The 27,209-nt window shown below is 28.5% G+C and overlaps 8 protein-coding genes across 9 annotated transcripts; 5 read left to right on the top strand and 3 right to left on the bottom strand.

Moving 5' to 3' along the window:
- The first annotated feature begins 148 nt into the window (after positions 1-148).
- Positions 149-1,891, top strand: LOC128960871 (WASH complex subunit 1-like). The gene is made up of 2 exons (XM_054307026.1): positions 149-873; positions 976-1,891. The coding sequence occupies exons 1-2, from the start codon at positions 207-209 to the stop codon at positions 1,833-1,835; spliced, it is 1,527 nt and encodes a 508-aa protein (XP_054163001.1). The 5' UTR covers positions 149-206; the 3' UTR covers positions 1,836-1,891.
- A 231-nt stretch (positions 1,892-2,122) lies between these two features.
- On the bottom strand, positions 2,123-2,945 carry LOC128960881 (multifunctional methyltransferase subunit TRM112-like protein). Its single transcript, XM_054307037.1, has 3 exons — positions 2,687-2,945; positions 2,523-2,624; positions 2,123-2,472 (listed from the first exon to the last, which is right to left on the bottom strand). The coding sequence occupies exons 1-3, from the start codon at positions 2,765-2,767 to the stop codon at positions 2,287-2,289; spliced, it is 369 nt and encodes a 122-aa protein (XP_054163012.1). The 5' UTR covers positions 2,768-2,945; the 3' UTR covers positions 2,123-2,286.
- A 401-nt stretch (positions 2,946-3,346) lies between these two features.
- LOC128960870 (raf homolog serine/threonine-protein kinase Raf-like) lies at positions 3,347-6,861 on the top strand. 2 transcript variants are annotated; one of them, XM_054307023.1, is made up of 9 exons: positions 3,347-3,650; positions 3,792-4,273; positions 4,352-4,457; positions 4,541-4,904; positions 5,085-5,156; positions 5,406-5,776; positions 5,839-6,091; positions 6,149-6,534; positions 6,601-6,861. In XM_054307023.1, the coding sequence occupies exons 1-9, from the start codon at positions 3,615-3,617 to the stop codon at positions 6,784-6,786; spliced, it is 2,256 nt and encodes a 751-aa protein (XP_054162998.1). In that variant the 5' UTR covers positions 3,347-3,614; the 3' UTR covers positions 6,787-6,861. The 2 variants fall into 2 exon arrangements, with proteins under 2 accessions (XP_054162998.1, XP_054162999.1); XM_054307024.1 differs by lacking the exon at positions 5,085-5,156.
- A 1,180-nt stretch (positions 6,862-8,041) lies between these two features.
- On the bottom strand, positions 8,042-11,891 carry LOC128960883 (transcription initiation factor TFIID subunit 3-like). The gene is given in 6 exon segments (XM_054307040.1): positions 8,042-8,897; positions 9,120-9,259; positions 9,330-9,481; positions 9,484-10,471; positions 10,539-11,272; positions 11,376-11,891. Coding segments are annotated over 6 exon segments (3,069 nt in total). The 5' UTR covers positions 11,738-11,891; the 3' UTR covers positions 8,042-8,204.
- A 1,456-nt stretch (positions 11,892-13,347) lies between these two features.
- On the top strand, positions 13,348-15,074 carry LOC128960877 (GTP cyclohydrolase 1-like). Its single transcript, XM_054307032.1, has 4 exons — positions 13,348-13,933; positions 14,012-14,096; positions 14,197-14,370; positions 15,055-15,074. Exons 1-3 carry the CDS (start codon positions 13,480-13,482, stop codon positions 14,318-14,320), a joined length of 663 nt encoding a protein of 220 aa, XP_054163007.1. The 5' UTR covers positions 13,348-13,479; the 3' UTR covers positions 14,321-14,370; positions 15,055-15,074.
- Positions 15,075-22,050: 6,976 nt separating this feature from the next.
- LOC128960875 (alcohol dehydrogenase class-3-like) lies at positions 22,051-23,445 on the top strand. Its single transcript, XM_054307030.1, has 3 exons — positions 22,051-22,401; positions 22,485-23,036; positions 23,096-23,445. Exons 1-3 carry the CDS (start codon positions 22,059-22,061, stop codon positions 23,332-23,334), a joined length of 1,134 nt encoding a protein of 377 aa, XP_054163005.1. The 5' UTR covers positions 22,051-22,058; the 3' UTR covers positions 23,335-23,445.
- Positions 23,446-25,456: 2,011 nt separating this feature from the next.
- Positions 25,457-25,988, bottom strand: LOC128960880 (DNA-directed RNA polymerases I and III subunit RPAC2-like). Its single transcript, XM_054307036.1, has 2 exons — positions 25,763-25,988; positions 25,457-25,694 (listed from the first exon to the last, which is right to left on the bottom strand). The coding sequence occupies exons 1-2, from the start codon at positions 25,951-25,953 to the stop codon at positions 25,475-25,477; spliced, it is 411 nt and encodes a 136-aa protein (XP_054163011.1). The 5' UTR covers positions 25,954-25,988; the 3' UTR covers positions 25,457-25,474.
- On the top strand, positions 25,987-27,173 carry LOC128960874 (ribonuclease P protein subunit p40-like). The gene has a single exon (XM_054307029.1). The coding sequence runs from the start codon at positions 25,987-25,989 to the stop codon at positions 27,151-27,153; it is 1,167 nt and encodes a 388-aa protein (XP_054163004.1). The 3' UTR covers positions 27,154-27,173.
- Positions 27,174-27,209: the final 36 nt, after the last annotated feature.

The following is a 27,209-nucleotide window of genomic DNA, read 5'->3' as shown; positions in this document are numbered from 1 at the left end:
TTTTGTTAAAATAAAATATAATTAGTAGTTTTTGAAATAAGTGGTGTATTTTGAAAATAACTCCTGATGAGCCAGCCTGTATTACTTTCTATACTGACATTAATATACATTAATATATTGAATAACATGTGTTGTGCTCTCAATGAATGCAAAGCTTTGATACAAACATTGCGTAATGTATTGAAAGATATTAGGCGTCAGTATATATGTTGACAATAATAACAGTAATAATAAACACATCTCTTTGGACCCAATTTGGTGATCATATCAAGCAATTGTCGTTATTATCATCAGTGATGGACGACAACAGGTTTGCTATTCAATTGATTTCACACAATATGAGACGCGAAGAAATGATGGCTCAAGTGATCATCAGTTTAGACCAGTTGTCGACGATTACGGACCACATCTTCAAACGAATCGATGAGAAGATTGAGTCAATGAATGAGAAGCTATTGGACATCAATCAGAGGAGACAAAATTGTGTCAATAAGATTCAACAGATCAAGCAGTTGGCCAACAAAGCCACTAAAATATACGCCAATTATAAGTATCCGATGGAAGAGCTATCTTCAGTTAATGACATTTACCGACCAATTAGTGGTCAATTCGTAGACACTAATCTGATTAATAGTTTTTATGAAGATATCAAAATCAGTGCAAAACATATACCATTTGACGAACAGTTGATCAAAGAGAAGACACAGTTCTTCTCGATTCCCAAAACGTATCACAAATCCATTGATGACTTTGACTCATATGATCTCAATTTAACTGAACCTTTGGGTCCAATTCCATGGCATAGAATCACTTCTTTGTCATCACTTTTAGTCTTTAATACGGCTGACAACCCATATCTCAGAAGATCTCAAGGTATATAAATCTTTATCTGATTTTATAGATTTTTATTATTGAATATACAGTAAATGAATTTTTCTTATTAATTATTAAATACCGTATATATCTATATCAAAGGCTCGTCATTATATGACCAGAAGATACGGTCGAAGCGACCACAAGATGCAAATGTCCAAAATAATGATATATTTGAAGCGCCAGACTCTATACTACACAGCGAACAAACAGAAATACAGGATCCACTTCTTTATTTGCCAAAAGTTCAATCAGCGCCACAAATAATGGATGACTTACCGGCAGCTTTGCCAGCACTTGCAGGCATTGCTGATGACATTATTTTCACACAAATGGATGAAGATTTTATGAGTTCAACAATTCCTAATTTGAAATCAATTAATCAAATTAAACCACAATTGCCTGAGATTACAAATATTGATGAACCAAACATAAAGACTGTATCGCAGAACATTGTCAATGTTACACAACCCAAGACAATAATTAGTCAAACCATAGCTCAGTCTACAACTACAATACCAACTGCAGTACCTCCACCTCCACCTTTTGTACCACCTCCTCCTCCGCCACCACCTACTCTTCCTTCAATAACCAAAGGTGTATCAACAACAAGTGTACAAATGTCTAATGATAATTCAAGATCTAATCTATTGGCGTCAATCAGAGAAGCAGCCGGAAAGCCTAAAAAGAATGTAATGGAGCGCAAAAAGGAGGCAAAAAAGGCCAAACAAAAAGAAGTGGTTAGTGGAGACCTAATGACAGATCTGTTCAATAAACTCGCGATGAGACGTAAAGGTATCAGTGGTACTAATGTTGCAAAAGAATCCAATTCAGTTCTCATGCCATCCGGATTATCGGCTGATCCCAACTCCGCTATGCAACGCATATCATCTATGATTCCACCGCCGCCACCACCAATACCATCAGTCAGTCAAGAAGATAATGAAGATGATTGGGACTAACATTTAAACATTACATAGTTTTTAATTAAATTTCTCTATATTTTAAAACAAATTTTGATAATATAAAAATATGGTATTTTGATAAATTTGTTAAAAATATCTATTTTAATTTACTGTACGCTAATAATGCAGATGTAAGGTATCTACCGGTAATTAATTTTTTATACAAATATATCTTAAAATTATCAATAATGAAAAGTCATTAGCAATATAACATGTGAACCGGTGGTCATTGAATTATTTATTTATTATTTGAATAAAATTACAATTACGGGAACACTAAATAAAATAATAATATAAATTTATGTACCGCTAATTTGCTGTAAATTTTTTGTTTTTTTTTATTATAGAGATTTATTAGGTGTAGTATTTTAGTAAACTATTATTATCGTAATGAACATAATAGCAGTTATCGATGATATTCAACATTATTAGACACGATTACTGTCACTCAAACCTCATCTTCATTACACAACATATTAGGTATTCCTTGCGATATCGGAAACTTGCGACCAGTTTCTGGACATATGAGCTCTCCGTCGATGACCTCTATCTCAAGCAAAGCGTGATGTACTCGTTTAAGTACTTCCTCTTCGGTATCGTTTGGTGTGTATGAATCGGGTAATTGGACACCAAACTGGATAACAAGGAAATGGTTAGTCATTAACAAACATATTTAATGCTTACCTGTTGTGCGGTGATTGTCAGTACAGACCAATCAACTTTAGGGATCATCCTCTCGATGAAGTCCTTATTGAAATCAACGTTTACTTCTTTGACTTCATTGGCCTATAGATCCAAGCAGTCATTTAATAACAAAAAATTGGTCAAACAGCTGATCCGATACTCACCACTAATTTAAGCGGAAATCCAACGGTCACACCTTTAAGACACTTTGAAGTCAACATATTGTGTGTTAACAACTTCATCATCGATGGTAATATAGACAACAATTACTAAATGAAATGTGTATCAAATCAATTGAAGTCTGTTTAAATGATTGTCTTTAATAATCTCAACGTGTTTTACGATTATATACAGTAAGTTATATTCATATGCTTTCAAAACACATGTTAATCAATGCTATATAACTGATAGAAATCTCAATTAATTTATTGATTAATTAAAAAATTGTGAAATATTGCTATAAAAGGCTTTAAAAAATAGTTTACAACTAATTTGACCCTATTTTATATGTTTAGATAATGATAATCATAATTACTGTTAGTTTAATTTGTAATATTATTATTAAATTGTTTATATTATAATATTAATGTCAAGTTTATGCAATTTTTATATCAAATATAATGATTTTGTTTGATTAATGTTTGAATATTGATTGTAATGTAATGACTGTATGTATGCATAGAATGGCATTAATAGTCAATCATATAATGATTGAACAATTCGGTCAAATTGTCGATAATATTAAACAGTAATAATAAATGTAATACTATTTGATATAAATTACTAAATAATGTTTATATTGTCATCCATGAGATGTCACTGTATTTGTAATGTAATAATGAGTGTAAGCATAGAGTGTAAGCAAATGGACACAAATGTCATCAAATATTAGTAGTATTTGTTTGTCACTAATGTCTGCATCAATAGTATAGCCATTGAGTGCACCATTTGGTCGCACTTTACGATCTGTTGTGTATGTCTTTAGTGTCCAATCAATGGTCAAAATGAGTGCATTTCATGTCTAGTCTTGTCATTAAAACAATTGTTTACGTCATTGAGTTGTTTTTGATTGACTGACTGACTGACTAAACAATGGCCGCCATCGATGAAGAGATGGCAAACTATACGGTAATGAATACTGACTGATGAGTTGTCAACCATTTAGWGCAATCCGTTGTTCATTGCATTTGACAATCGCTTTGATTACTCGCTAAATATGTTGATATTATATAGTAATTGATTTATTTGTTTTAATCATTTTTTTGTCAGTCATTACCGGCCTTCAAGACTCGTGAAAATATGTTTTTGGATCAACAGTTGCGAAACATTCAGAGTATGATCCGACTGACAAAAAGCAATTTGGAAGCACTGAACGCCCGGTTCGCTCAATACCAACATCCGCCATCCATGTATATCGCAGAATATGAAGACTTGACCTCTAAATTAAATGATTTTCAACGTCAAGAAGAAAAGATACTCGAACTCATGACAGTCTATGACTATGAAGACTCACCCATTGATTTGATTGACAATAATTACGAGCTGTTGGCCAATGCATCTTCGGGATCGGCTTCCAGTTCAAGTCAACCGCGAACACCACTTAAATCTGTAATGAGGGCCCACCTGCCAAACCAACAGCGAACCAGTGTTCAGGTGACTCCTGGAATGACAGTTCGTGAAGCACTGTCTAAAGCTATGAGAAGAAGAAAGTTAACGCCAGAGATGTGCAGTCTTTTCATATATCATAATAAGTATGATTTAATCATCATTTTTATCGTACATTTATAATACATTATACGTATGTTTCTGTTTGATTGTGTTTTTGACAGACAACCCATTGAATGGGACAGAGATATATCATCACTTGAAGGACAGGAAATATTAGTTGAATCTCGTGAACGGTTTCCCATTCATACTAGTATTTCTCATAATTACGTAATTATTACCATAAATTTGGTGAAAATTAAGATTTTAATGATAACTATCTTTTTTTATTTGGTATTTGTTTTGATCTATAGGTTCGCAAAACATTTTTCACATTAGCCTTTTGCGAGTGTTGTCATAGATTATTATTTCACGGTTTTCGTTGTCAGACATGTGGCATACGGTTTCATCAACGGTGTGCTAATGCCGTTCCTTCACTGTGTCAACCATTACGAGTCGAATCTAATTATTACCGACACTTACTGGCGCTCAACGATCAGTCAACATATCTGTCTAATTCAAAGCCATCAGAAGTCGCATCTCAATCATCTCAAGCATCACAAAATAGGTCGACACCTTTGGGCCAGAGAGAGAGGTCTACTTCGGCACCAAATGTGTGTTTCAATCTAGTCTCTCACACTGAACTTACCATGGAAGAATTTCGTACATTAACTGGAGGTATGTCTTAGTTTATTATTTTTATTTACAATTATCATAAATATAACTAATTTTTGTTAATTTTTATAAATTCATTGGATTTTTCAAATAATTATATATTATGATTGTTACCATAAATTTAACAATTATTGGTTATAATTATAATGAAATGGTATTATCAAATAATATGACAAACTATAGTTTGTCCATCAATTGTGTCTCCTTTGAACTTACGTCGAGTCAATCCTTATGCGACACTTAGAGGAAAAGGAGGTGAAACTGTTGGTGTTATCTCTGTATTTAAGAGCTTTGTGTCGCACTCGGTGTTACCAAATGTTGCAATAATTTTTATTATAACAATACTGTATTTATGAGTGATATAATATAACTTTAATCATAACTATAGTTTAATTGAAATTTTGATAAATTGTATGCTTAGATGAGTTGCTTTAACTGTTAAATATTTGTTATTTACCGCTAATTTAATACAACAATATTAACTATTTTATGATGTATTGAAAGGTATGGCATTTGATAATTTAGCGCCGCCTCACTCGTCCGGTACAATAGCTACCAGTTCGACGTCCGGATATCAGGGTTCTATGTCTCCGTCTTCATCGCCCACTCGGACGCAATCAGCTGGTGGTTCCCCCACAAGCATTCGTCAACAATGGCGCCCCAGAGCCCGATCAGCTGACGAATCATCAAAAAAGATTAGACCGGTTTCTGGTGGAAGAGAATCTATTGAAGACTGGGAAATACCTCTTGAAGAGATACTTACCGGACCGCGAATAGGCTCCGGTTCTTTTGGAACAGTATACCGGGGCCATTGGCACGGACCTGTTGCTCTCAAGAAACTTAATGTCACAAATCCTACACCCGCTCAGCTTCAAGTTTGTTAATCTAATTATTGTTATAATATTATCGATATTTACTTTTTATATTTTTATAAAAGGCTTTCAAGAATGAAGTGGCAGTACTTCGGAAGACACGTCACGTTAATATTTTACTATTTATGGGTTGTGTGTCACGACCTCAGCTTACTATTGTCACTCAATGGTGTGAAGGGTCGTCATTATATAAACATTTACACGTTTTAGAAACCAAATTTGAATTATTACAACTTATTGACATTTCAAGACAAACAGCACAGGGAATGGATTACTTGCACGCAAAGAATATCATTCATAGAGACATGAAATCTAATAGTAATTTACATTTTATTATACAATTACTTATTGAACTAATAAATCATTATTTGTTAGATATTTTTCTTCACGACGACCTTACTGTCAAAATTGGTGACTTTGGTTTGGCTACTGTTAAGACTCGATGGCAGGGTTCACATCAATTCAATCAACCGACCGGTTCTATACTATGGATGGCACCCGAAGTGATCCGAATGAAAGAAGCCAATCCTTATACTTTTCAGAGCGATGTTTATGCATTTGGAGTTGTAATGTATGAGTTAGTCACTGGTTATCTGCCGTATCAACACATTAATAATAAGGATCAGATTTTGTTTATGGTTGGACATGGATTAATACATCCGGATCTTAATATAAGTCGAAACGATACACCCAAGGGTTTCACGCGTTTAATAGAAGATTGTATACTATTTAATAGAGAAGAACGTCCTCTTTTTCGTCAGGTTTGTATTAATTGTTATTTAAAAAAATAATTATTTTATTTTCAAATTATATAATTGTTTTAATAGATTTTGGCGACATTAGAGCATCTGTTGCGATCATTGCCCAAAATTCATAGGTCGACATCAGAACCTACATTAAACCGAACTCATCTGCAATCCGATGACTTTTTGGGAACAGTATGTGCGTCACCCAAAACACCGATAAACTCACAATTTGGTGCATTCCCTTTCTTTACTACTGGAAATATTTGAGTCAATTATTTTTTATTATTAATTACTATTTATATATATATTATTTTTGTTGAGAATTGACTCCATAAACAAATCACTTTTATTGACAAATTACTGAAAGGGTATTACAAACAAATTGTTATAAAAAATGAATTTTGAGTTTATTTAAAAAGTAATTTATGACAATTTTATTTTTTTAAACAATCTAAAATCATGAATTGCAGGTATTATGATTAATATTTACATAAAAATTATGTAAAAAAACAAATGAAATTTACAAATTTAGACATATTTTCTGTAATTTTTTTAAAAAATTTTAAAAGCACTTTATATAATAATATATGCGGTAATTATAATATAATACTAAATAGCATTCCAGGAGTTACTTAAAATACAATCTTTGGCTATAATTATGTTGTAATTATTATATCATTTTATGTTTGTTTTTAATAACAAATATTTTTACACAAAAATCCATAAATCTCGTAATAAATCTAACGGTAAAATCTAATCGACTCTCACTTTGAGCTTAAAATATATTTACAAATTGTATGAAATAATTAGGAAAACATTTGTTATTCTGTGATATGAATTAGTTTATATAACAAACAAATTGAACTTATATTATAATAATAATTATTATTAATTTAATATCATTTTTCTATTTTTTCTTATTTTAGTATTTTTACGTTATTATTAAATTATTAGGTAATAATAATTTAATAGATTTGTATTAATAACTATTATAAAAAACACATGAGTGAGTCTTTAATTCGTTAATATAATTCCCCATAACTTATGTTAAACATCTAATTATTTCTCACATTTTTACTGAAAGTTGATTTATTTTGACTGAACAGTAATGTCAGTGAACTTATCTAATCTTTATAATGTACTCATAAATGCAAATTCATTGTCATTCAAATAAAATAAATGTCATTATTTTGACTATTTTTAATTTAAATAAATAGATAAAAATAATTAATATTTTAATAATATGTTTAAGTAAAAATATTTTATTAAATTTCTAATATTAAGTGTTTAAATAATTAAAACACGATTTTATAGTAAAAATGAAAACATTAATAATAACAACTAATAGAATAACTTATGAAAAATAAAGAATAATTAAAGAATAATTGGATGAAATATACTGTTAAATGAAACCCAATTTACATGCAATTAGTTTACAGTATACAGTAGTATATATATTATTAGTTCGTAAGTATATTCAATATATCTCTGTATATAATAAATATAATCTAATCGTTTATAATATAAAATGAATGCAATTATAATATAAAATGAGTTAAAATGAATTTATAATATAAACAATTGTATWATAACGACGTGAAGAACAGTGTTCGCCATTTATTGCAACCATTTGTGCGACAATTGATAAATAATTTATATAACAAAACCAATGACCAGCCATTCGATTAAATTCTGCGGACTTTAGCGTATTTGTAAGCAATGATGGCTTGTTTATCGTAACAGGCCTTACAAAACCACGACTCCTCCTCCCGGGGCGCCTGAGTAATACCCACACAACTCCAGTGATACCAACAGTCACAGTCATCACAACAAATGGATGGCTTTGTGTTGTCCACCGATAGCTTGCATTCTGGACATTGCCATTGAGACGACTGTGAACTACCACTCGCCCCGTATTTGGTCAGTGCAATGATTGGTGACGTAGATATCGATTTTGGAACGACCAGTGGTTTTGGCGGAGCGCTTACTATTTGTTTCTTTTTCTTACATCGCGGACACATCCAATTGGAATCAGCTTTGGGTTCGGTTAAAATACCGACACATTGCCAGTGATACCATTTATCACATTTGTCACAACCAATCATAGGTGTTCCGTCATCTGGTTTATCACATTGAGGACAAATATATTCTCCTTCTTCCTCTTCCTCGTGTACTTTAGTGTTCTTTTGCTCCTTTGGTTTGTGTTTGCCTTTAGATGTATTAATTAATTCTTCATCAGAAGTCTGAAGTTTTTCTATTTTCTGGGCCACAAAAGCAGTGGTCGAGTCTTTACGAGGTCTACCTCTAGGTCTCATAGCTGGCGGTTTGTTTGATGGTTTTGGCTCTTTTTTCGGTGGTGTYACTGATGTCGGTGGCGGCTAATTATCATTAAAAACAATATTATAGTAATTGATTGAAAATATAAAGATATAATAATTTGGGTGTGTTTTGCAAGCAATCTGAGTAACTGTTCTGAGTATAAAATTTACTGATTTAAGGGAAACGTTGTCTGTATTAGCTGTAGAAGTGGTTTCCAAATCAATTGTCGAACTGTGCTCTTCACGTCCTAATTGTCATTTGTCTTTTACCCTTTTCTTTACCTCTTTTTTCTTTATGAACTTTGATTCAATTTGTTGCTGTTTTTTGACACATTTTTCACAGAACCAACTTTCGTCCTTTTCGGGCGCCACCTTAATGCCAACACACGCGTAGTGATACCAATCATCGCATGTATCGCAACCTTTGTTTGAAAAACAATTCATTTACAATAATAATAATATAATTATTTAATGAAAATATTAAAAACACACCAATCATAGGACTGCCATCATCGGGTAGTTTACAAGAGGGACATATCCACACTTTTCCACTGTCGCCTTCTGTCTTAACAGTGATTGTCTCACGAATAAGAATACAAGATTCTTCTTTTGTCTTTATTTCTGGTTTTATATCATCTTTTGTCTTCTTTTTTGGTCCTCTTTTTTCTTCTGTGGTACTTCTTCTGGATTTTGTACATTATGTTTGGGTGACAGTAATGTTTTGATCGGTGCCTTACTTTCGACTGTTGTTTTAATTGCCAGTTTATCATTCGGCGCCTTTGGAACCGATGCTTTTGAACCCAATTTAATGTTAATCTTGGGTTTGGTTTCTTCTTCAGAAGACGAGTCATCGCTTATATGAGCTTTTGATTTAAACTTTTTATTCTTTTGTTTCAATGACTTCTTGTCTTCCTTTTTATTCTTTTCTTTTTCTTTTTTTTCTGTTTTGTTTTCTTTGTCTTTCTCTTTCTTAATCAACGGCGCGTTCTCTATTTCTGGAGGTAATGCCTTCTTTTCAGCCAAAGTTTTCGGTTTAGTCAACACAGGCGGCGGTCCGTATGAAGACTCTGTAGACATTGATTGAGACACAGCTGGTGTCAACAATGGAGGTGATGAGTGATCGCCGCGTGCAAAGAGTTGTCGGGTGGGTATAAATGGATTCTGATTAGTAGATAACATGTTAGGTGATAATGGTGATGAACCGGGTGATACTTTTGGGAATGCGCTCATTGCTGATTGAAATGCTGATGAATTGCTATCGTTCGACGGCGACGAACAAGCGGTGGCAGCAGAAGTGACCACTGAAATCGATGCTTTGTTTTTCTTGCGTTTCGAGACTGTCTTTTCGCCGGCCATTAGTACTAAAGTCTTGGCCGCCTCGTCGTCGTCAAAATTATGGACATTATGTTTACTTTGAATCGGAGAACTTATTGCTTCTGTTTTCACTTTAGGACTCATCGTATGATATGGTGAGCGCTTATTTGGAGACATAAGAGCTGATTCCGATTGACGAACTACTTCATCAAAGATATCGTTCATCATCTTATCATTAGAAGCATTATCCTTCTTGTTCTTCTTATATGACTTTTCTATAGAGTCTTCTTTCTTAATCTTGTATTTCCTTTTAGGAATTTCTATAAAATTAATTCAAATAAAAAATCAATTTTTGAAATCAAAACTAAAATCAAATTTATAACAAACCTTCTTCTTCTTTGTCTTTAATATTTACTTCATTATCATTGGAACAACAAATACGATCGATGACGGCTTCAATACAAGAATCTAATGATGTATTTGTACTCTTAAGCGTATCGTTTGGTGAGGTAATGCTGGCCGGAGATCGAGCCATTGTCGGAGTTGATGTTGCCGTCGGTGTTCCGGTTGATAGTCCGACCACTTTAATAGAAAGTGGAGAATATGATCGCTGTTGAGGCAAATCTTTAATCTTTATGCGATCCTTCAAAGTTTTGACTTCTTTTTTGCCTTTAATTGGTTTAATCGTCAGTTTTTTGTGTTTAAATTTCAAAGACTTATCCTTCAATCCCTTAAACAACATCTTATCCTTCTTTTTCTTGTCCTTCTCTTTTTTCTTGTCTTTTATCTCTTTTTCTTCCAATTTTGGTTTGTCTTCGACTTTGATTTCTTTTTCGGGTGAATTTTCTCGACTTTCTTCTGATTCGATAATTCGTTGAGTATCTGGTAGTCGGCCTTCTCTTTGAGTAATAGATGAATGTAGATCTCGAAGGAAACTGAATGTGTCGACAGTACTTCTGAGCGGTGATGTGGAGCCCACATCACCGGCCATTTGTGAGGTCGATGACGGCGACAACAGACTATCTTGTAATGTCTCATCATTTGCACGATTTTGCTCACCTCTGTCATCAGTACCTTCCGGTTGTCTCGATTCTCGCAACGGAGGCATCCATTCATTATACCTTAAAAATCAATTTATTAATCCATCGGTAATATCTTAAACAGTATTTACATTTTTTCATTATCCGACAAAACAACAGAAAAATAGCAAACAAAAAGCACTACCATTCGGGTCTATCCTCTGATTCTCCTGTATTAGTGATGACCCGATTGGCCACATTCTTGATAGGATACTTCGGGACAAGTATGTCAAGAGGTTGCGACTCAACACACTTAATGTAATCCTTGAGTTCATTGAGATCAATGTTGAAGTGATTGAACGCCAATTGCATGTCATCAAAGATTGGCTTTTGTCGACCGCAATGGTTGGCAAAGCGGACACATTGTTTGGACAGTTGTCGCACATATTGAGCGGTGATCTGTGTTAGCACTTCTAGCGGTGTTTCATGTGATGCGTGCCAACCCATGTCGCGACATATTTGGGCCACAAATGTCCGCAATATGGCATCACTATATGTGACCACCATTTCGGCCACAACTGGTCACCACATGTCCTGCGGTCGATGTGTTGCCGATTGCGTCCAAACAGTACTTCTTGTCATTCAATCAATTGTTCACTCAATCAATGGTTCAGTCATTCAATCATTGATTGCATTCAAGTGTTTGCTATGCCTTTCAACACACAAATGGCGTGAATCACATACACAGCGCATGCGTTAAACATTAATTCATATAAAATTTATTGACAGTCAGTCACTACATCTACAGTCCTATACATTGAATAAACTATTGTATAATATTGTATTGTATTTGACTTAACGGTAAATGTTTTAAACTTTAAGCACAAAGTTTAAAACATTTACAGTTAAGTCAAATACAGTACAATATTATACAATACTGTAGTTTATTGAATGTATAGATTCTTTGATTTGTATATTATTAATTGGTCCCTACAACTTTAATTATACACTAAATATTAAAACTAAATGAATAAAACAAATATAATATAACAAAATTTATTAGACAATAAAATTTTTTAATAAAACAAATATTTTAAACATACAAATTAACTATATCAACAAAATAATAATTAATTAATATAATTGGGTAAAAAATAATTTTAATAATAATAGTTTAGTTGTAAATGAGTAAATGCATATAATTAACATTATCATAAAATAGGTAATAAAGTTAAATTCAAAAATCTATCGTAACATAGCATTAAAGACAATCTTATTGAGTTTATAACTGTTTTTACAAATAAATTATAAATATATAACAATAATTGTTAAACTATTGCTAAACATATTTATTAATATTAATTGCATTTTATAGAAGTGATAAACAATTAATATAGAATTTTTTAAAACTTTAAAATTAATAAATTTTTATAAATATTACTATAAATATTTTTTATGTAGAAAATAGTTTCTACTGTATAATATATATGACATATTAAATATTCAGAGTTTAGAATTTAAAGTATTATCATATTATAATTTAATATGATTTATAAAAATTATAATATGACTTAAAATAATTTAATTATAACAATTGTTTCAATTATTTTTGACTTTAATGCATTTGCTTTATTTATAAATACAGTAATTATTTTGTTATCATTATTCAAACTGTAAAAAAATGTTTKCATAAGTGATGGATAAAGTTTGCGATAAAATCTTAAATTTAAATAAATATATAATTTATTATAATAGAGGAAGTATTTGTCTATCTCTGGTATTCATGATTTTATGCACTGTATTGACACCAATCAGATATACGGGATTCAAATGGACTATTGAATCCATACGTTTGTAAATTAATTATAAATATTATATACTGTTATTTACAATAATTTCTATAGTTATCCTTTAAATTCATAATAAAAACAATATATATATATTTAGTATTTTAATATATTTATGTATTGTATGTTTATTATATATAAAGATTAATTGATAAAACAGTTCAAATAAACACCTGTCCCATACATATAAAAATAACAAATTAATTATTATATTTCAAATTAAAGATTAATTATTTTAAATAATGTGTGATTTTTTGCAACCATTCGTATACCAGAAGTTTGATGGTATTCAATAAAAACTGCTTTCAATTAATATAAAACTTTATTATTATGTTATATCTAAGTTTAGCAGATCTCTATAATTAAAACATAAATTCATTAATAATATTATAAACTATTGATTAAATTCTATAATATTTGATAAATATATGAGAGAAAGCATTTTACTATAATAATCTGATTATGGATTTAAATGGTGTTACGAAAACAAATCTTATTTTTAATAATAATAATAAATCAAACAACAGTTTCGATGAACTAAAAAATAAAGAGAGTAATGAAGAGAGTGTTGAAAAATTAATGAAATTAACTGAAATTTATAGGGAATTATTGCTGACTATCGGTGAAGACCCGGACCGTCAGGGCTTACAAAAGACACCGATCAGAGCGGCAAAAGCGTTGCTATTCTTCACTAATGGATATCGAGTTAAACTAAAGGAACTGTTGAATGGCGCCATTTTTAATGAAGATCACGACGAGATGGTCATTGTTAAGGACATCGAGATGTTCTCGCTTTGTGAACACCATTTGGTGCCTATCTATGGATACGTTCACATCGGATATCTGCCTAATAAACAAGTGCTTGGCTTAAGTAAATTGGCCCGAATTGTTGAAATGTATTCAAGACGACTAACAGGTTTGTTAATAATATTATAATTCAATACAAACATCCCGTTACCGATAACTCTATTGCTTTTATCTTTCAAAAACAAAGTTCAGGAAAGAATGACTAAACAGATAGCAGAAGCAATCACTTTGGCTGTCAATCCTACCGGCGTTGGGGTTGTCATTGAAGCGACGTAAGTGACAGTATTATGATTGATGAGTGATATACTTATTATTTAATATAATAATTATATGATTATTATTAATCAATTAACTATTATTATTATTTAATAGTCATATGTGTATGAGTATGAGAGGCGTTCAGAAAATAAATAGTAAAACCATAACCAGTTGTATGATTGGTGTATTCAGAGATGACCCGAAAACACGGGAGGAATTCCTATCACTTACACAATAGTAAAGAATTTCTATTATTTTGAAGACCGGAAACGATTACCTACTTTCTCAGTAAATTATTTCATATATTAATAATTATTATATAAATTTTATTATTAATTAACTATAATTTAATACAGTAACCTAATGTGTATCCTAAGTAACTGAAATTCAAATTTATTATTAGTACGATAAGGTTTTATTAAATCAATATATATTTTATTTAGCTGTGCTTTTTTATAAATAACAGTTTGATATTAAATTTTTAATTAAAAACAATTTTCAATTTTCATTAATATGTATGTTTTTAGTAATGCTTTATGATATAATAGATATACTAATATAATAAATTATAACTTAAAACATTTGTTGTGTAGATAAGACATCAATTTAAGATCACCATTATGTTTAATATAAGACAAATAGATAATACAGTACAGTATATAATTTACAGACTATAAATTATTTTTGCTATTAATATTAATATTTAATTATATTAAACTAAATGACAGGTAAACTAAATAATTAACAGACAAACTAATTAATTTGATTAGTTTATTTGTTTTTCATTATACTATATTTCTATATTTCTATAAATCTATAATTTAACAATTTTATAGTAAATAATACTGTAATGATTATAACAAAATAAACTATTATTTGTTTATTTATATTTATTATTAATAATAATATTAAAGTCGACACAAATTTTTTCTATTTTGTCACTCTTTGGGACGATATTGTCACTGATCCAAGTGTTGGACGATTTGAAAGACAAATCATTAACTTTATTAATAAATTTTTAGCTAATTAAAAAGCATTTGTTTTAATTAATTTATAAATAATTTTTATTGTATTAAAAAATTGAATTAATAAAAATACATTTAGTAATATATTCAATGTTAAGTAATATTGAAATATCAATAAAAGATTTTTTAATAGAATTTATTTAATAGATATTATTTTGACATTCATTTAAAAACATTCATTCTATACATAAAATATTGATAATAAATAACCGATATTTTAAAAATTATTTTTTTTATTGTATAATAATCAACAGTAAAAGTATTGCACAAAAAACGTATTATTATTATTATTATTATTTAATGATAAATTTATTATTGTAAATGTGATTAATAAATAATTGATCAATAAATATGTTTGTTATTGCAATAAAAGCAGTTTTATAATAATTTATTTTATTTATATAAAAATGTGTTGCTTTGTTAAAATTTAATAATTAAATATAGTTATTAATTTTGTATTACTAATGATTAGAATAATAAAATAATTTTCAAAAAAACTTGAAAAGTTTTGTTTACTGAAATGTATACAAGACTTTTTGAGTCTGTGTGTCTGTGTGTCTGTGTGTCTGTGTGTCTGTGTGTCTGTGTGTCTGTGTGTCTGTGTGTCTGTGTGTCTGTGTGTCTGTGTGTCTGTGTGTCTGTGTGTCTGTGTGTCTGTGTGTCTGTGTGTCTGTGTGTCTGTGTGTCTGTGTGTCTGTGTGTCTGTGTGTCTGTGTGTCTGTGTGTCTGTGTGTCTGTGTGTCTGTGTGTCTGTGTGTCTGTGTGTCTGTGTGTCTGTGTGTCTGTGTGTCTGTGTGTCTGTGTGTCTGTGTGTCTGTGTGTCTGTGTGTCTGTGTGTCTGTGTGTCTGTGTGTCTGTGTGTCTGTGTGTCTGTGTGTCTGTGTGTCTGTGTGTCTGTGTGTCTGTGTGTCTGTGTGTCTGTGTGTCTGTGTGTCTGTGTGTCTGTGTGTCTGTGTGTCTGTGTGTCTGTGTGTCTGTGTGTCTGTGTGTCTGTGTGTGTGTGTCTGTGTGTCTGTGTGTCTGTGTGTCTGTGTGTCTGTGTGTCTGTGTGTCTGTGTGTCTGTGTGTCTGTGTGTCTGTGTGTCTGTGTGTCTGTGTGTCTGTGTGTCTGTGTGTCTGTGTGTCTGTGTGTCTGTGTGTCTGTGTGTCTGTGTGTCTGTGTGTCTGTGTGTCTGTGTGTCTGTGTGTCTGTGTGTCTGTGTGTCTGTGTGTCTGTGTGTCTGTGTGTCTGTGTGTCTGTGTGTCTGTGTGTCTGTGTGTCTGTGTGTCTGTGTGTCTGTGTGTCTGTGTGTCTGTGTGTCTGTGTGTCTGTGTGTCTGTGTGTCTGTGTGTCTGTGTGTCTGTGTGTCTGTGTGTCTGTGTGTCTGTCTGTCTGTTTGTAGCATTTTTTTCTAAGTTTGAAATTCTGACTTCAGATTCGGTTAGAAGACTACTAATAATGAATTGAAAAGTTAAATCAAAAATGATTTATCTCTCCGTAAAAATGGTCAAAATGGCGGAAAACTGAAAAATTTTCACAAAATCATAACTTTTTTTTACTGTTTTAGAAACAAATATAKAACCTTACCTATAATGTATAATATACATTGTAACATGGTGACTTTAGGAATTTTAATTGTTATATAAAAATTGATTTAGTATTTATTATTGACTTTTTTTTATTGGACTCAATATTTATATCAATTTCTTTGTTTTTTAATAATTGATTTTTTATTATTGAATGTCAGGTTTGCTATTAAAATCTTTATTAATATTAGAAAATTTATTACAAATGGTAAAAACAATATAAATTTTTTACAATTATTACATAAATAATACTAAACAATATTTTTATTGTAATTACAATTATTATTAGTGTCTTGATTTCCAACTAAAAAAATTATTTTGTCGGTTCAACGCTTATAACTGGGATTTAGTATGTCCACCGAAGTTGACCAGTGGACGCTATTTCCGAAATTTTATTATAACTATAAATAACTAATTGTTGGGTTAGAAGCTATAAAAACTTATAAATAACTATTTCAGTTATTTTGAAAAATATAAGCATTAAATTGTAAAATTAAGCACAAATATATGTAAAAACAAAAAGTAATAGTTATATAAATTATATAAAATGTGTAAACTGTTATCAACTCATATTACTTTTTTAACAATAGAATAATCATTTTTGTAAATATGCTGAAAACAAATGAATTACAGGGACATTGGATGAACTTGTGAACAAATTCAAAGTTAAATAACAATTAAATTTATTAATTAAAATTAACGATATTTTTCGATATGAAGACCCTTATTATAGTAGATTTGACGACATCTGCGGCTCCAACTCTTCAGTGCATTGTTGATCATATTTTGCGGCACTTTCTTGACCTCTTCTCTAATAGCTTTTTTAAGGGAAGATATTTTGGTTATTTTTCTTCTATTCAATCGTTTCTTGAGATAACCCCAGAAGAAATAGTCCATTGGTGCCGCATCAGGACTAGAGGGCATCCATTGTTCAGGTGTTATGAACGGTACATTTTGTTCCCGAAGAAAGTTTAATGTCTTTTTAGACACATGACTGGGAGCCGAGTCTTGATGGAAGCAATAGTCACCATTCGGGTATAATTTCGGGACATCTCGTCGGAGAAATGGCTTTAATATCTTATTTATATAATAATCGGAGTTTATTTTGACTCCAGGTTTGACAAATCGGACTTCGGTTTTGACATTTGCCGAGATTCCGAGCCAAACCATAACACCTTTCGGGAAACTTGCTCGCGAGTATACCTCCATGTCTTTACGGGTTTGTTGAAAGGAGATATACTGTATCTTTGTTTTACCATCTGTTTCCGATAAATGGAACAGTGCCTCATCTGATGTAATATGTTTTGTCCATCTCTGGCCTCTTAGACGGCGATAAAATGGCCACGATCTCTTTGCCCGCTTTTCAATGGTTGCGGCGCTAAGTACCTGTCCTCTTGGTTTTTTGGCCAACTTTTTCTTTAAAACATTGCGGATCTGGTAGTTGACAACCCATTCATTAGTTTTCAGTTGTTGTGCCATCGCTTTCTGTGTGATTGGATTGGGATTTTCCACCATTTTCTTCAATCGACTTAATTGGTTAGCTGAGAGGACACTCTTTTTGCCTCTCAAGTAGGGTTTCTTTGGGATATTGTCCGCTATTTTTGGCGCATTTTTTATCTTAGATATCATACTCTTAGATAACGGGATGCCCTTTGACTCGAAATATTTAATTATCACCGAAAATGACCAGTTTATGTCTAAAAACGCCTTTACTTGTGCTCGAACTTCGGGCGTGACCTTTGGCCACATTTTCAATTGCACTTTTAATTAAAAAATATCACAATAATTATATAACACTATAGTTTGTTTTGGTATGAAAATAAATATTTTAAACACATGTTTAGACAGTCAAATCTTACATCAAATACGTTCACAAGTTCATCCAATATCCGTTGAAATATTTATAAAAAAAATAAATAACTATTTCAATAACTATTTGGCTTTTTTAGCAACTATATACAACTATTTAATACAGTTTAAATAACTATTTTAAAAACTATTTGACTTTTTTTAGCAACTATTATAACAACTATTTAGTAGAGTATAAAAAATTATTAATCAATACACTAATTATTATAAAAAGTTTTGTGAATAAATAGTTAATAATATTTAGTTTTATTTGTTTTTTTCAATATATTAGTAATTGCCTTTTAATAATTTTGTTTGTAATATACTGTATTATGCAATAATTTATATCTAATGTACTGTATTTACTGTACTAAATTAATGTAAATGTATTTTAACTATAATATATATAAAACATAAATCATGATATAAATAAAATAATTATGTTATTTATATTTTATCTTGTTAAATTGATTTAATAATTATTATTATATACAGTATATTTATTGAACTTATTTTATTCAATTTTTGTTAGTTTATATATTTCATTAAAATATAATTTATTGTTTTAATGTTATTTGAGATTTAGTTATAATAAAAAATTAATAAAAACATTATTAATTAATATAATAAAATATAATAATAAATCATTTTACAAAAAATTAATCAAATATTAGTAATAAAAATGAATTTAAATTTAAATGGATGTTATAATTATAGTTTTGGTAATCATTATTTAGGAGATAATTCAAACAATAATTCACTTATTTTGTTTACAACTGAAGAGGTATTGATTGAATATTTATATAAATTAAAACTAATTTAAATTTATAATGTATTACATATTATTTAGTGGTTGTGTAACATTGAAAGTGAATTTTTAAATATAATATCCAATTACTATCGGTTTAATATAACACTAAAAATTGTAAGCAAAGAATATGAAGATAATATAAAAGCATATTTTCTTGAATATCCGGTAAAAACTATTTAATAAATAATATCTTTAAAAAATTATTATTTTTTATTGTAAAATAAATGTATATAAAGGAAACAGATCTAACATTATATCCGATGACAATCGATGAATATTTATATGATTTTTCGCTAACCCATTGGTATTCAGAACAATATAATTTGGTTATATTAAGTCAAACTATTACACAAATGCCTAATTTAATACAAATGCTAAATATTTATTCAATAAATATTTGGATTTTATTAATAATTACTATTTTTGTTGTTTCAATAACTGTCACATTAATCAATAAAATACAAAAAGGTATTTTAAATGTCATTAAAAAAATTTAATTTATATTAATTTGATAATTTTATTTAGAAAATAATACAAAAAATCAAAAGACATATTTTGCATATGTTTTTGAAATAATAAGACATTTATTTAATCAACAATTATTAAATAAAAAATCAAAAAAAGGTTTAATATTAAATTTATGGTCATTTGTGACAATTATACTAACGGCTGGATTTTCAGCCGGAGTTCTCAATTCATTAATAACTATAAAACAAACAGTTATTGAATCGATTGATGAGTTAATGAAAACAAATTTATTAGTTTATAATATCAATAATTCTGAACTTTGGAGTAAATTTAATGATGCAAATGATGACAATAATATAACATTGGATCCAATTTTAGAGACTATAAAACCAAAAATGCGTTTCAAACAAATTGAAGAAATTTGGGTTAATTTCTTTAATATTAATTAAATATATTAATATTATATTTTTAATTAATTTAAATTAAATTAATCAAATTTTTAATTAATTTTTAGACAAATCCTATTATAAGTGATCTGAGAAAACGAAATGCAGTTTTAGTGTCTGAATGGACAACAATATTGCAAAGTAAAATATATTTGAATCATAAATACAAATTGACCATGGACATTGGCAAACAATTTTATTTTTACTCATTACTGGCTCACGCTATCAATAAAAAGTATACAATTGTCAGAAATAAAATATATAAAATGTTAGTTTTATTTATTATATTGTTTTCTATTTTTATGCTAAAAGTTGGTAAATATTTAATAAACAAAACATATGATTTATAGCTCTAGTTATATATAATGTTATCATGATACATTTTTGAATTTAACTTTTTTACGTAGTGTATAGTAATGTAATGTTTTTTAAAATATATTTTTATTGTTGTCTTTATTAGTATACAAATAGCCGTCGAGACGGGGGTTAATATACGATGTAATCAAAGACATTATTTTGATCTACAGATCAAAACTATCAATAATGAGAAATCCTATCAAAATTATGAATCAAATGATTACCAAACAAACAATTATAGAAAAATTGAATTACAATTTATTGACGATCTGTTTATTGGATTGGTTTTATTCATAACATTTTCAATATCTATTCTACTCATTGAAATTGGATTCATATTTATACAAAAAGTTATAATTATCAGAACATATGTATCAATTCTTAATATAATTTTGTAAATTATAAATAAATGAATATAAAAGATAATTAAAAAGATTTTATGTTAAGTATAATTATCTAAATTTTATAGTAAACCAAATGTTAGTGTTTGGACAAACATAATTATATTATTAAACACATAATTATTACTTTTAATAAAACAATTTAAAAAAACTATGCATAAGTATTAAGATTTGGGGTTTATTTTTTCAACTAAAAATTATTTTACAAACACTACATTTCAATTAATTATTGTTGTAAATAATTATATTATTAATAAACATTATAGATGCTTTTTATTAAAATTAAAAAAAATCTATTCATCTGTATTAAATCTTGGGCTCTTAGTTTATCAATAAAAATTATTTTACATTTACTATGATGTGAATTAATTAATATAGTAAATAATTAATAATATAATTATTTATAACAATAATTAATTAAAATGTAGTGTTTGTAAAATAATTTTTAGTTGAAAAAATAAACCCCAAAACTTAATTCTGATGCATAGTTTTTTTTAAATTGTTTTATTTAAAGTAATAATTAAGTGATTAATAATATAATTATTTTCTATATTAATTAATTCACATCATAGTAAATGTAAAAAAACTATGCATCAGAATTAAGTTTTGGAGTTTATTTTTTCAACTAAAAATTATTTTACAAACACTACATTTTAATAAATTATTGTTATAAATAATTATATTATTAATAAACATTATAAATGATTTTTATTAAAATTAAAAAATCTATGCATTTGTGTTAAATCTTGGGTTCTTAGTTTTCCAATAAAAATTATCATGTCAATTAATTATTATTGTAATTAATTATATTATTAATTTTTTWAATTATTCATCAATCAAGTTAGATTCTTTGTAAAGTTATACTAAGCTAACAATTAATTCAAATTAATAATCTAATTTTTATAAGTTAGATAAATCACACATAACTGTATTACTAAATTTGTTAATTGAAAACTTATCTTATAAATAAAATATATCAGTATATATTTGTGTCTAAGTTATTATCTAAAATAAATAAAATTTTATTATTAATATAATAATTTGTTAATAAAAAATGGAAACCAAACGAATTAAATGCAAAGCAGCGGTCGCTTACGGACCCAAACAATCTTTATGTGTTGAAGACATATATGTGAATCCACCAAAAAATGGCGAAATCAGAGTCCAAATTATCGGAAGCAGTATTTGCAGATCTGATCTTCACATTATAGACACCAATATTGCCAACGATTTTACATTTCCATTAATTATGGGTCACGAAGGGTCCGGTATTGTCGAGAGTGTGGGACCTGATGTAACTGATATTAAAATTGGAGACCATGTAATACCCCTTTGGATACCTAATTGCATGAAATGTAAATTATGTAACAGTAATAAAACAAACTTTTGCCAAAAAGGTATGCATTGTACTGTAGTATTGATTTTTTATTATCATATTTATAATACTTAATAATAATTCAACTAAAAATAACAATTTCAGGAACTCAAGAAACAATGAACGTAATGCCAGACGGAACTACTAGATTCTGGACAATGGATGAAAAACCAATCTATAAGTCAATAGGTTGTGCGGCATTTAGCGAGTATACTGTTATGCCGATAGAGTCGGTAATTGTGATCAACAAAAATGTCAATTTAGAGAAAGTGTGTCTAATTGGTTGTTGTGTTGTCACTGGTTATGGAAATGTCGTAAATGTGGCCAAAGTCGAGAAGGACTCATCAGTTGCTGTCTTTGGTTTGGGTGCTATCGGTTTAGCAGTCATTTTAGCCGCTAAAGAGTGTGGAGCTAAACGAATCATTGGTGTTGATGTCAATGAAGATAAGTTTTCAGTTGCAAACAATTTTGGATGCAATGAGTTTGTAAATCCAATGAAATTACCAAAAGGTTTTCATAGCATTCAACAGTTATTTCAATCATATGGAGGTCTGGACTATACGTTTGAGTGCATCGGTAGTGTCAGTGTTATTCAAACAGCTTTTGAGTCACTTAATCGTTGGGGTATTTGTGTTGTAGTCGGACTTCCGCCAAAAGGTTTCAGAAATTTTTTAATTAATATTTTTAATATATATAACATTTATATTTTATTTAAGGTGAAGAAGTTTCAATAAATCCTTGGAATTTACTGACCGGTCAAAAACTAACGGGAAGTTTCTATGGCGGGTATAAACCGAGGGAAGGCATACAGTATTTGGTGGACAAATATATGAGAGGAGATTTAAATTTGGATTTATTYATAACTAACAAAATTAAATTACAAGATATTAATAATGGTTTTGATCTCATGAGAAATGGCAAAACTATTCGCACAGTCATTGTATTTGACAAATAGTTTTGTAAATTATTAAAAATAACAAAAATTGATAACATGTTAGACACACAAAAAACTTTATAAATAAACTATTTCCTGACATAATTATGAATWAAAAAAATTCAACAAATGTTTTTCCAATTCAATTAATTACATGACTTTAATATTGTTATTAAAATATGGCTAATATTCAAATTCATCGGAACGTAAAACTCTATTTCCAAATGTTTCCTGTTTTTTGAATTTAAACAGTAAATTGATTTTAATAATAGAAATCAACATTAGTTTATATTTGTTAGCAAAATAAATTAATTTATAAATTCATAATGTTTTTCAGTTTTTACTTATATAATATTAATATATAAATGTAATACTATAATTTAAGTACTGGTATGTTATTTTTTTTAGTAAAAACATTACCGATAATATAATTTAGTTAATATAAATTATATATTTAATTTAGTTAATATAAATTATATATTTAATTTAGTTAATATAAATTATATATTTAATTTAGTTAATATAAATTATATATTTAATTTAGTTAATATAAATTATATATTTAATTTAGTTAATATAAATTATATATTTATTTATATATAAATTATATATTTAATTTAGTTAATATAAATTATATATTTAATTTAGTATAATATATATTTAATTATATATAAATTATATATTTAATTTAGTTAATATAAATTATATATTTAATTTAGTTAATATAAATTATATATTTAATTTAGTTAATATAAATTATATATTTAATTTAGTTAATATAAATTATATATTTAATTTAGTTAATATAAATTATATATTTAATTTAGTTAATATAAATTATATATTTAATTTAGTTAATATAAATTATATATAAATTATATATTTAATTTAGTTAATATAAATTATATATTTAATTTAGTTAATATAAATTATATATTTAATTTAGTTAATATAAATTATATATTTAATTTAGTTAATATAAATTATATATTTAATTTAGTTAATATAAATTATATATTTAATTTAGTTAATATAAATTATATATTTAATTTAGTTAATATAAATTATATATTTAATTTAGTTAATATAAATTATATATTTAATTTAGTTAATATAAATTATATATTTAATTTAGTTAATATAAATTATATATTTAATTTAGTTAATATAAATTATATATTTAATTTAGTTAATATAAATTATATATTTAATTTAGTTAATATAAATTATATATTTAATTATATATTATATATTTAATTTAGTTAATATAAATTATATATTTAATTTAGTTAATATAAATTATATATTTAATTTAGTTAATATAAATTATATATTTAATTTAAAGCACATGTATTTTAAATATTTTGTGTTTTTTCTGTGACTTACATTTGTTGATACGACTCGTCTGTCTTTTTGTGGCAACTCTGTGGCCAAACTCCGGCTAAACAATTGTATGAATTCAGAGTTACAAAAAAGACGGATGAGTTGTTTGAAACGTTTGTATCAATTATATGCAAAACACTTGATTGTCATTATTAAAACAAATAAGATATTTGTTTTTTTTATTTGTAAAAGCATTGAGTATTTACTATAATATTATATAACATTATTAAAATAATTTGTTAATTATCTAAAAGTTTATTAATAAAATAAATAATTTGTTTTACTATTAATTATTGTGTAATGGTTTCACTCAAATGGCTTCACCTGAAGTGGAAATTGGTTTCAAATTCATTAATATACTAATTAACTCTCTTATCAATCCATTTAAAGGGTACCAGTATTTAAATATCCAACAATTTTACCGAAAGTGTCCTCAAAATGATGACCATTAGAGCAAACCATTTGTCGTCTGTTTTGTAGTTGACTTCAGAAAAATTATTTCTTAATTAAACTCATTATATGTTTGGTATAATCAATACAGCGATTGATTCATAACTGGATTTATTTATAACAAAAATGTTACGGTAATTGTTTGCCGTAACTATAAACTCATTAATGTCTAAATCGACAGTTAATTGGAAAACAGTTAAGAAAAAAGTTATTTAAACAAAAATTAAGTTATAATTTAATGATATATTTTTGTTAGACTAATGAAAGTATAGTCAACTTGTATTTACAAATAGATTTAATGATTTACTGGAGAAAGTGATAACAAAAATTAAATATTATTTTTATTAGAGACAAACTCTTCGTGTTTTTTGTGAAACACGTGTTTCATGTGCTGAAACACATCCATTAGATCTCGTAGTCCTTTCTCGAAGACGTCAATTGCTTTGAAGCCGGCATTGGTTTGAATTTGAATCAGACATTGATTATCATTTGGATGAGGCATTGAATATCCACAGAACTTGACGTTACTGTTCTTCACTATGATATACCTATCCGTATGATAACCAAGAAGTGACAGTTAATCCAAAAGTAATAGTAATGCTAATGATTGACAAACCGGAGCGCATTGGCCAGTGTGTGGTCTTCATCTTTAAGCGATATGATAGCGCACTGACCATCATTGGTCAGCTCAACCACTTCAAAACGTGAAGAATTAGATGTACTGGACATGAATGTGATCACCAAATTGGTCGACAAAGAAGTGTTTGAAATACCAAACAAAATATCAGTTGTTTTGAATGATAACATTCAATGATTGAATGGTCCCTTAAATTGGTATAAATGACGTCAATTGCAGTCATGACATGTGTTTGGCCTCACGAGACACCCAAGTGGTCGACAGTGACCGATGCGGGACCTAATTGGTCATCAATTGACCATTTGGTCACCAAAACAATTGACAATCATGTCTTTGGACATTGTCTTCAACTCATATCAACAAACAATCATTTATTATCAACTGTTGAACAGTACATCCAAACTGAAGAAACTTTAAGTTATTATCTCATCAAAAGTGTTCCCTTATATGTCTTCATCGATAAGATTTTAATCAACGGATTTGTTAAAAAAGGACATCTCTTTTGTCTTTCAATTAATAAAGACATCGATTTAGACGATTGTTTTGCTGTTTTGCCAAATGGACGGCTCATCCTATCAATCACTGAATCAACTTACCATCGATTGGGTCTAATCGGCCGCAAGTCTATACTTTACCGAAACAAGTGTTGTATCAAAAAATATATGATTGAGATCGACCTAAAGGACGACCATTTGATTCCCGGCACTAAACTGTTTAAGAGAACTGATGAATGTCTTCGTCGATCTGGACTTGTTTTTGATGTTTATATCAAATGGCACGTCAATGATGATCAAAGTCATGAAATATCATCGATGTCTATAAAAAACTTTTTTGATTATATTAAAAATAATTCAAACGATTGTAATCTGAAGACTATAGAGATGTCGAGATGTGTGCCTTCTTTAAGACATTTTACTAATAAATACGTTGCTATTCCTGTCATTAATGATGATAATGAAGAAGATTTACAAGTAATTATTGAATGGTTTGGCGCACAGGTCTGTCAAATAGATTGTGACAAATCTCAAGACAAAGAAGTTTCTTCATTTAGTGTCAAAGAATGTGACGAAAGACAAGACATTTCGTGTGTTATTTTGAATGGATTTTTCAATTCATATGACATTAAAGGATTGTTAACAGAGTTGAAGACAAAACTATACGATACTAAAGACAAATGTTTGAATGGATTTATTGTTAACGGCTTTGAAGACACACCTATTGCTTGGATCGGTCACAATAACGAACACTCAAAGAGTAGTGTCAGCGGAGAAAACATTTACGGCATTGGTTTGAGACAAACTTCAACTAAAACATTATCATTCATTTGGAGGATTGCAGATGAATATGACTTTGGCATTGAAAGACTATGACATTAAACACAATCATTGGATAGGATTTATTATATAATTGTAATTTTATACAATCA

Source organism: Oppia nitens, unplaced genomic scaffold, assembly GCF_028296485.1.
Source record: "Oppia nitens isolate AA-2021 unplaced genomic scaffold, nextdenovo-longstitch-racon4-pilon3 scaffold5_pilon_pilon_pilon, whole genome shotgun sequence".
NCBI lineage: Eukaryota > Metazoa > Arthropoda > Arachnida > Sarcoptiformes > Oppiidae > Oppia > Oppia nitens.
This window is presented reverse-complemented; position numbering and strand designations above follow the sequence as displayed.

Bases quoted from the DNA above. Each gene is read 5' to 3' on its own strand.
- LOC128960874 (XM_054307029.1), top strand. From the start codon at position 25,987: ATGACGTCAATTGCAGTCATGACATGTGTTTGGCCTCACGAGACACCC.
- LOC128960871 (XM_054307026.1), top strand. From the start codon at position 207: ATGTTGACAATAATAACAGTAATAATAAACACATCTCTTTGGACCCAA. The intron at 874-975 runs GTATATAAATCT...TCTATATCAAAG, and splicing joins ATATCTCAGAAGATCTCAAG to GCTCGTCATTATATGACCAG.
- LOC128960877 (XM_054307032.1), top strand. From the start codon at position 13,480: ATGGATTTAAATGGTGTTACGAAAACAAATCTTATTTTTAATAATAAT. The intron at 13,934-14,011 runs GTTTGTTAATAA...TCAAAAACAAAG, and splicing joins GTATTCAAGACGACTAACAG to TTCAGGAAAGAATGACTAAA. The intron at 14,097-14,196 runs GTAAGTGACAGT...ATTATTTAATAG, and splicing joins GGGGTTGTCATTGAAGCGAC to TCATATGTGTATGAGTATGA.
- LOC128960880 (XM_054307036.1), bottom strand. From the start codon at position 25,953: ATGTTATCATTCAAAACAACTGATATTTTGTTTGGTATTTCAAACACT. The intron at 25,695-25,762 runs GTTTGTCAATCA...TCATACGGATAG, and splicing joins ACACTGGCCAATGCGCTCCG to GTATATCATAGTGAAGAACA.
- LOC128960881 (XM_054307037.1), bottom strand. From the start codon at position 2,767: ATGATGAAGTTGTTAACACACAATATGTTGACTTCAAAGTGTCTTAAA. The intron at 2,625-2,686 runs GTGAGTATCGGA...TTGGATCTATAG, and splicing joins GATTTCCGCTTAAATTAGTG to GCCAATGAAGTCAAAGAAGT. The intron at 2,473-2,522 runs GTAAGCATTAAA...CTTGTTATCCAG, and splicing joins TGACAATCACCGCACAACAG to TTTGGTGTCCAATTACCCGA.
- LOC128960870 (XM_054307023.1), top strand. From the start codon at position 3,615: ATGGCCGCCATCGATGAAGAGATGGCAAACTATACG. The intron at 3,651-3,791 runs GTAATGAATACT...TTTTTTTGTCAG, and splicing joins AAGAGATGGCAAACTATACG to TCATTACCGGCCTTCAAGAC. The intron at 5,157-5,405 runs GTGAAACTGTTG...ATGTATTGAAAG, and splicing joins GACACTTAGAGGAAAAGGAG to GTATGGCATTTGATAATTTA.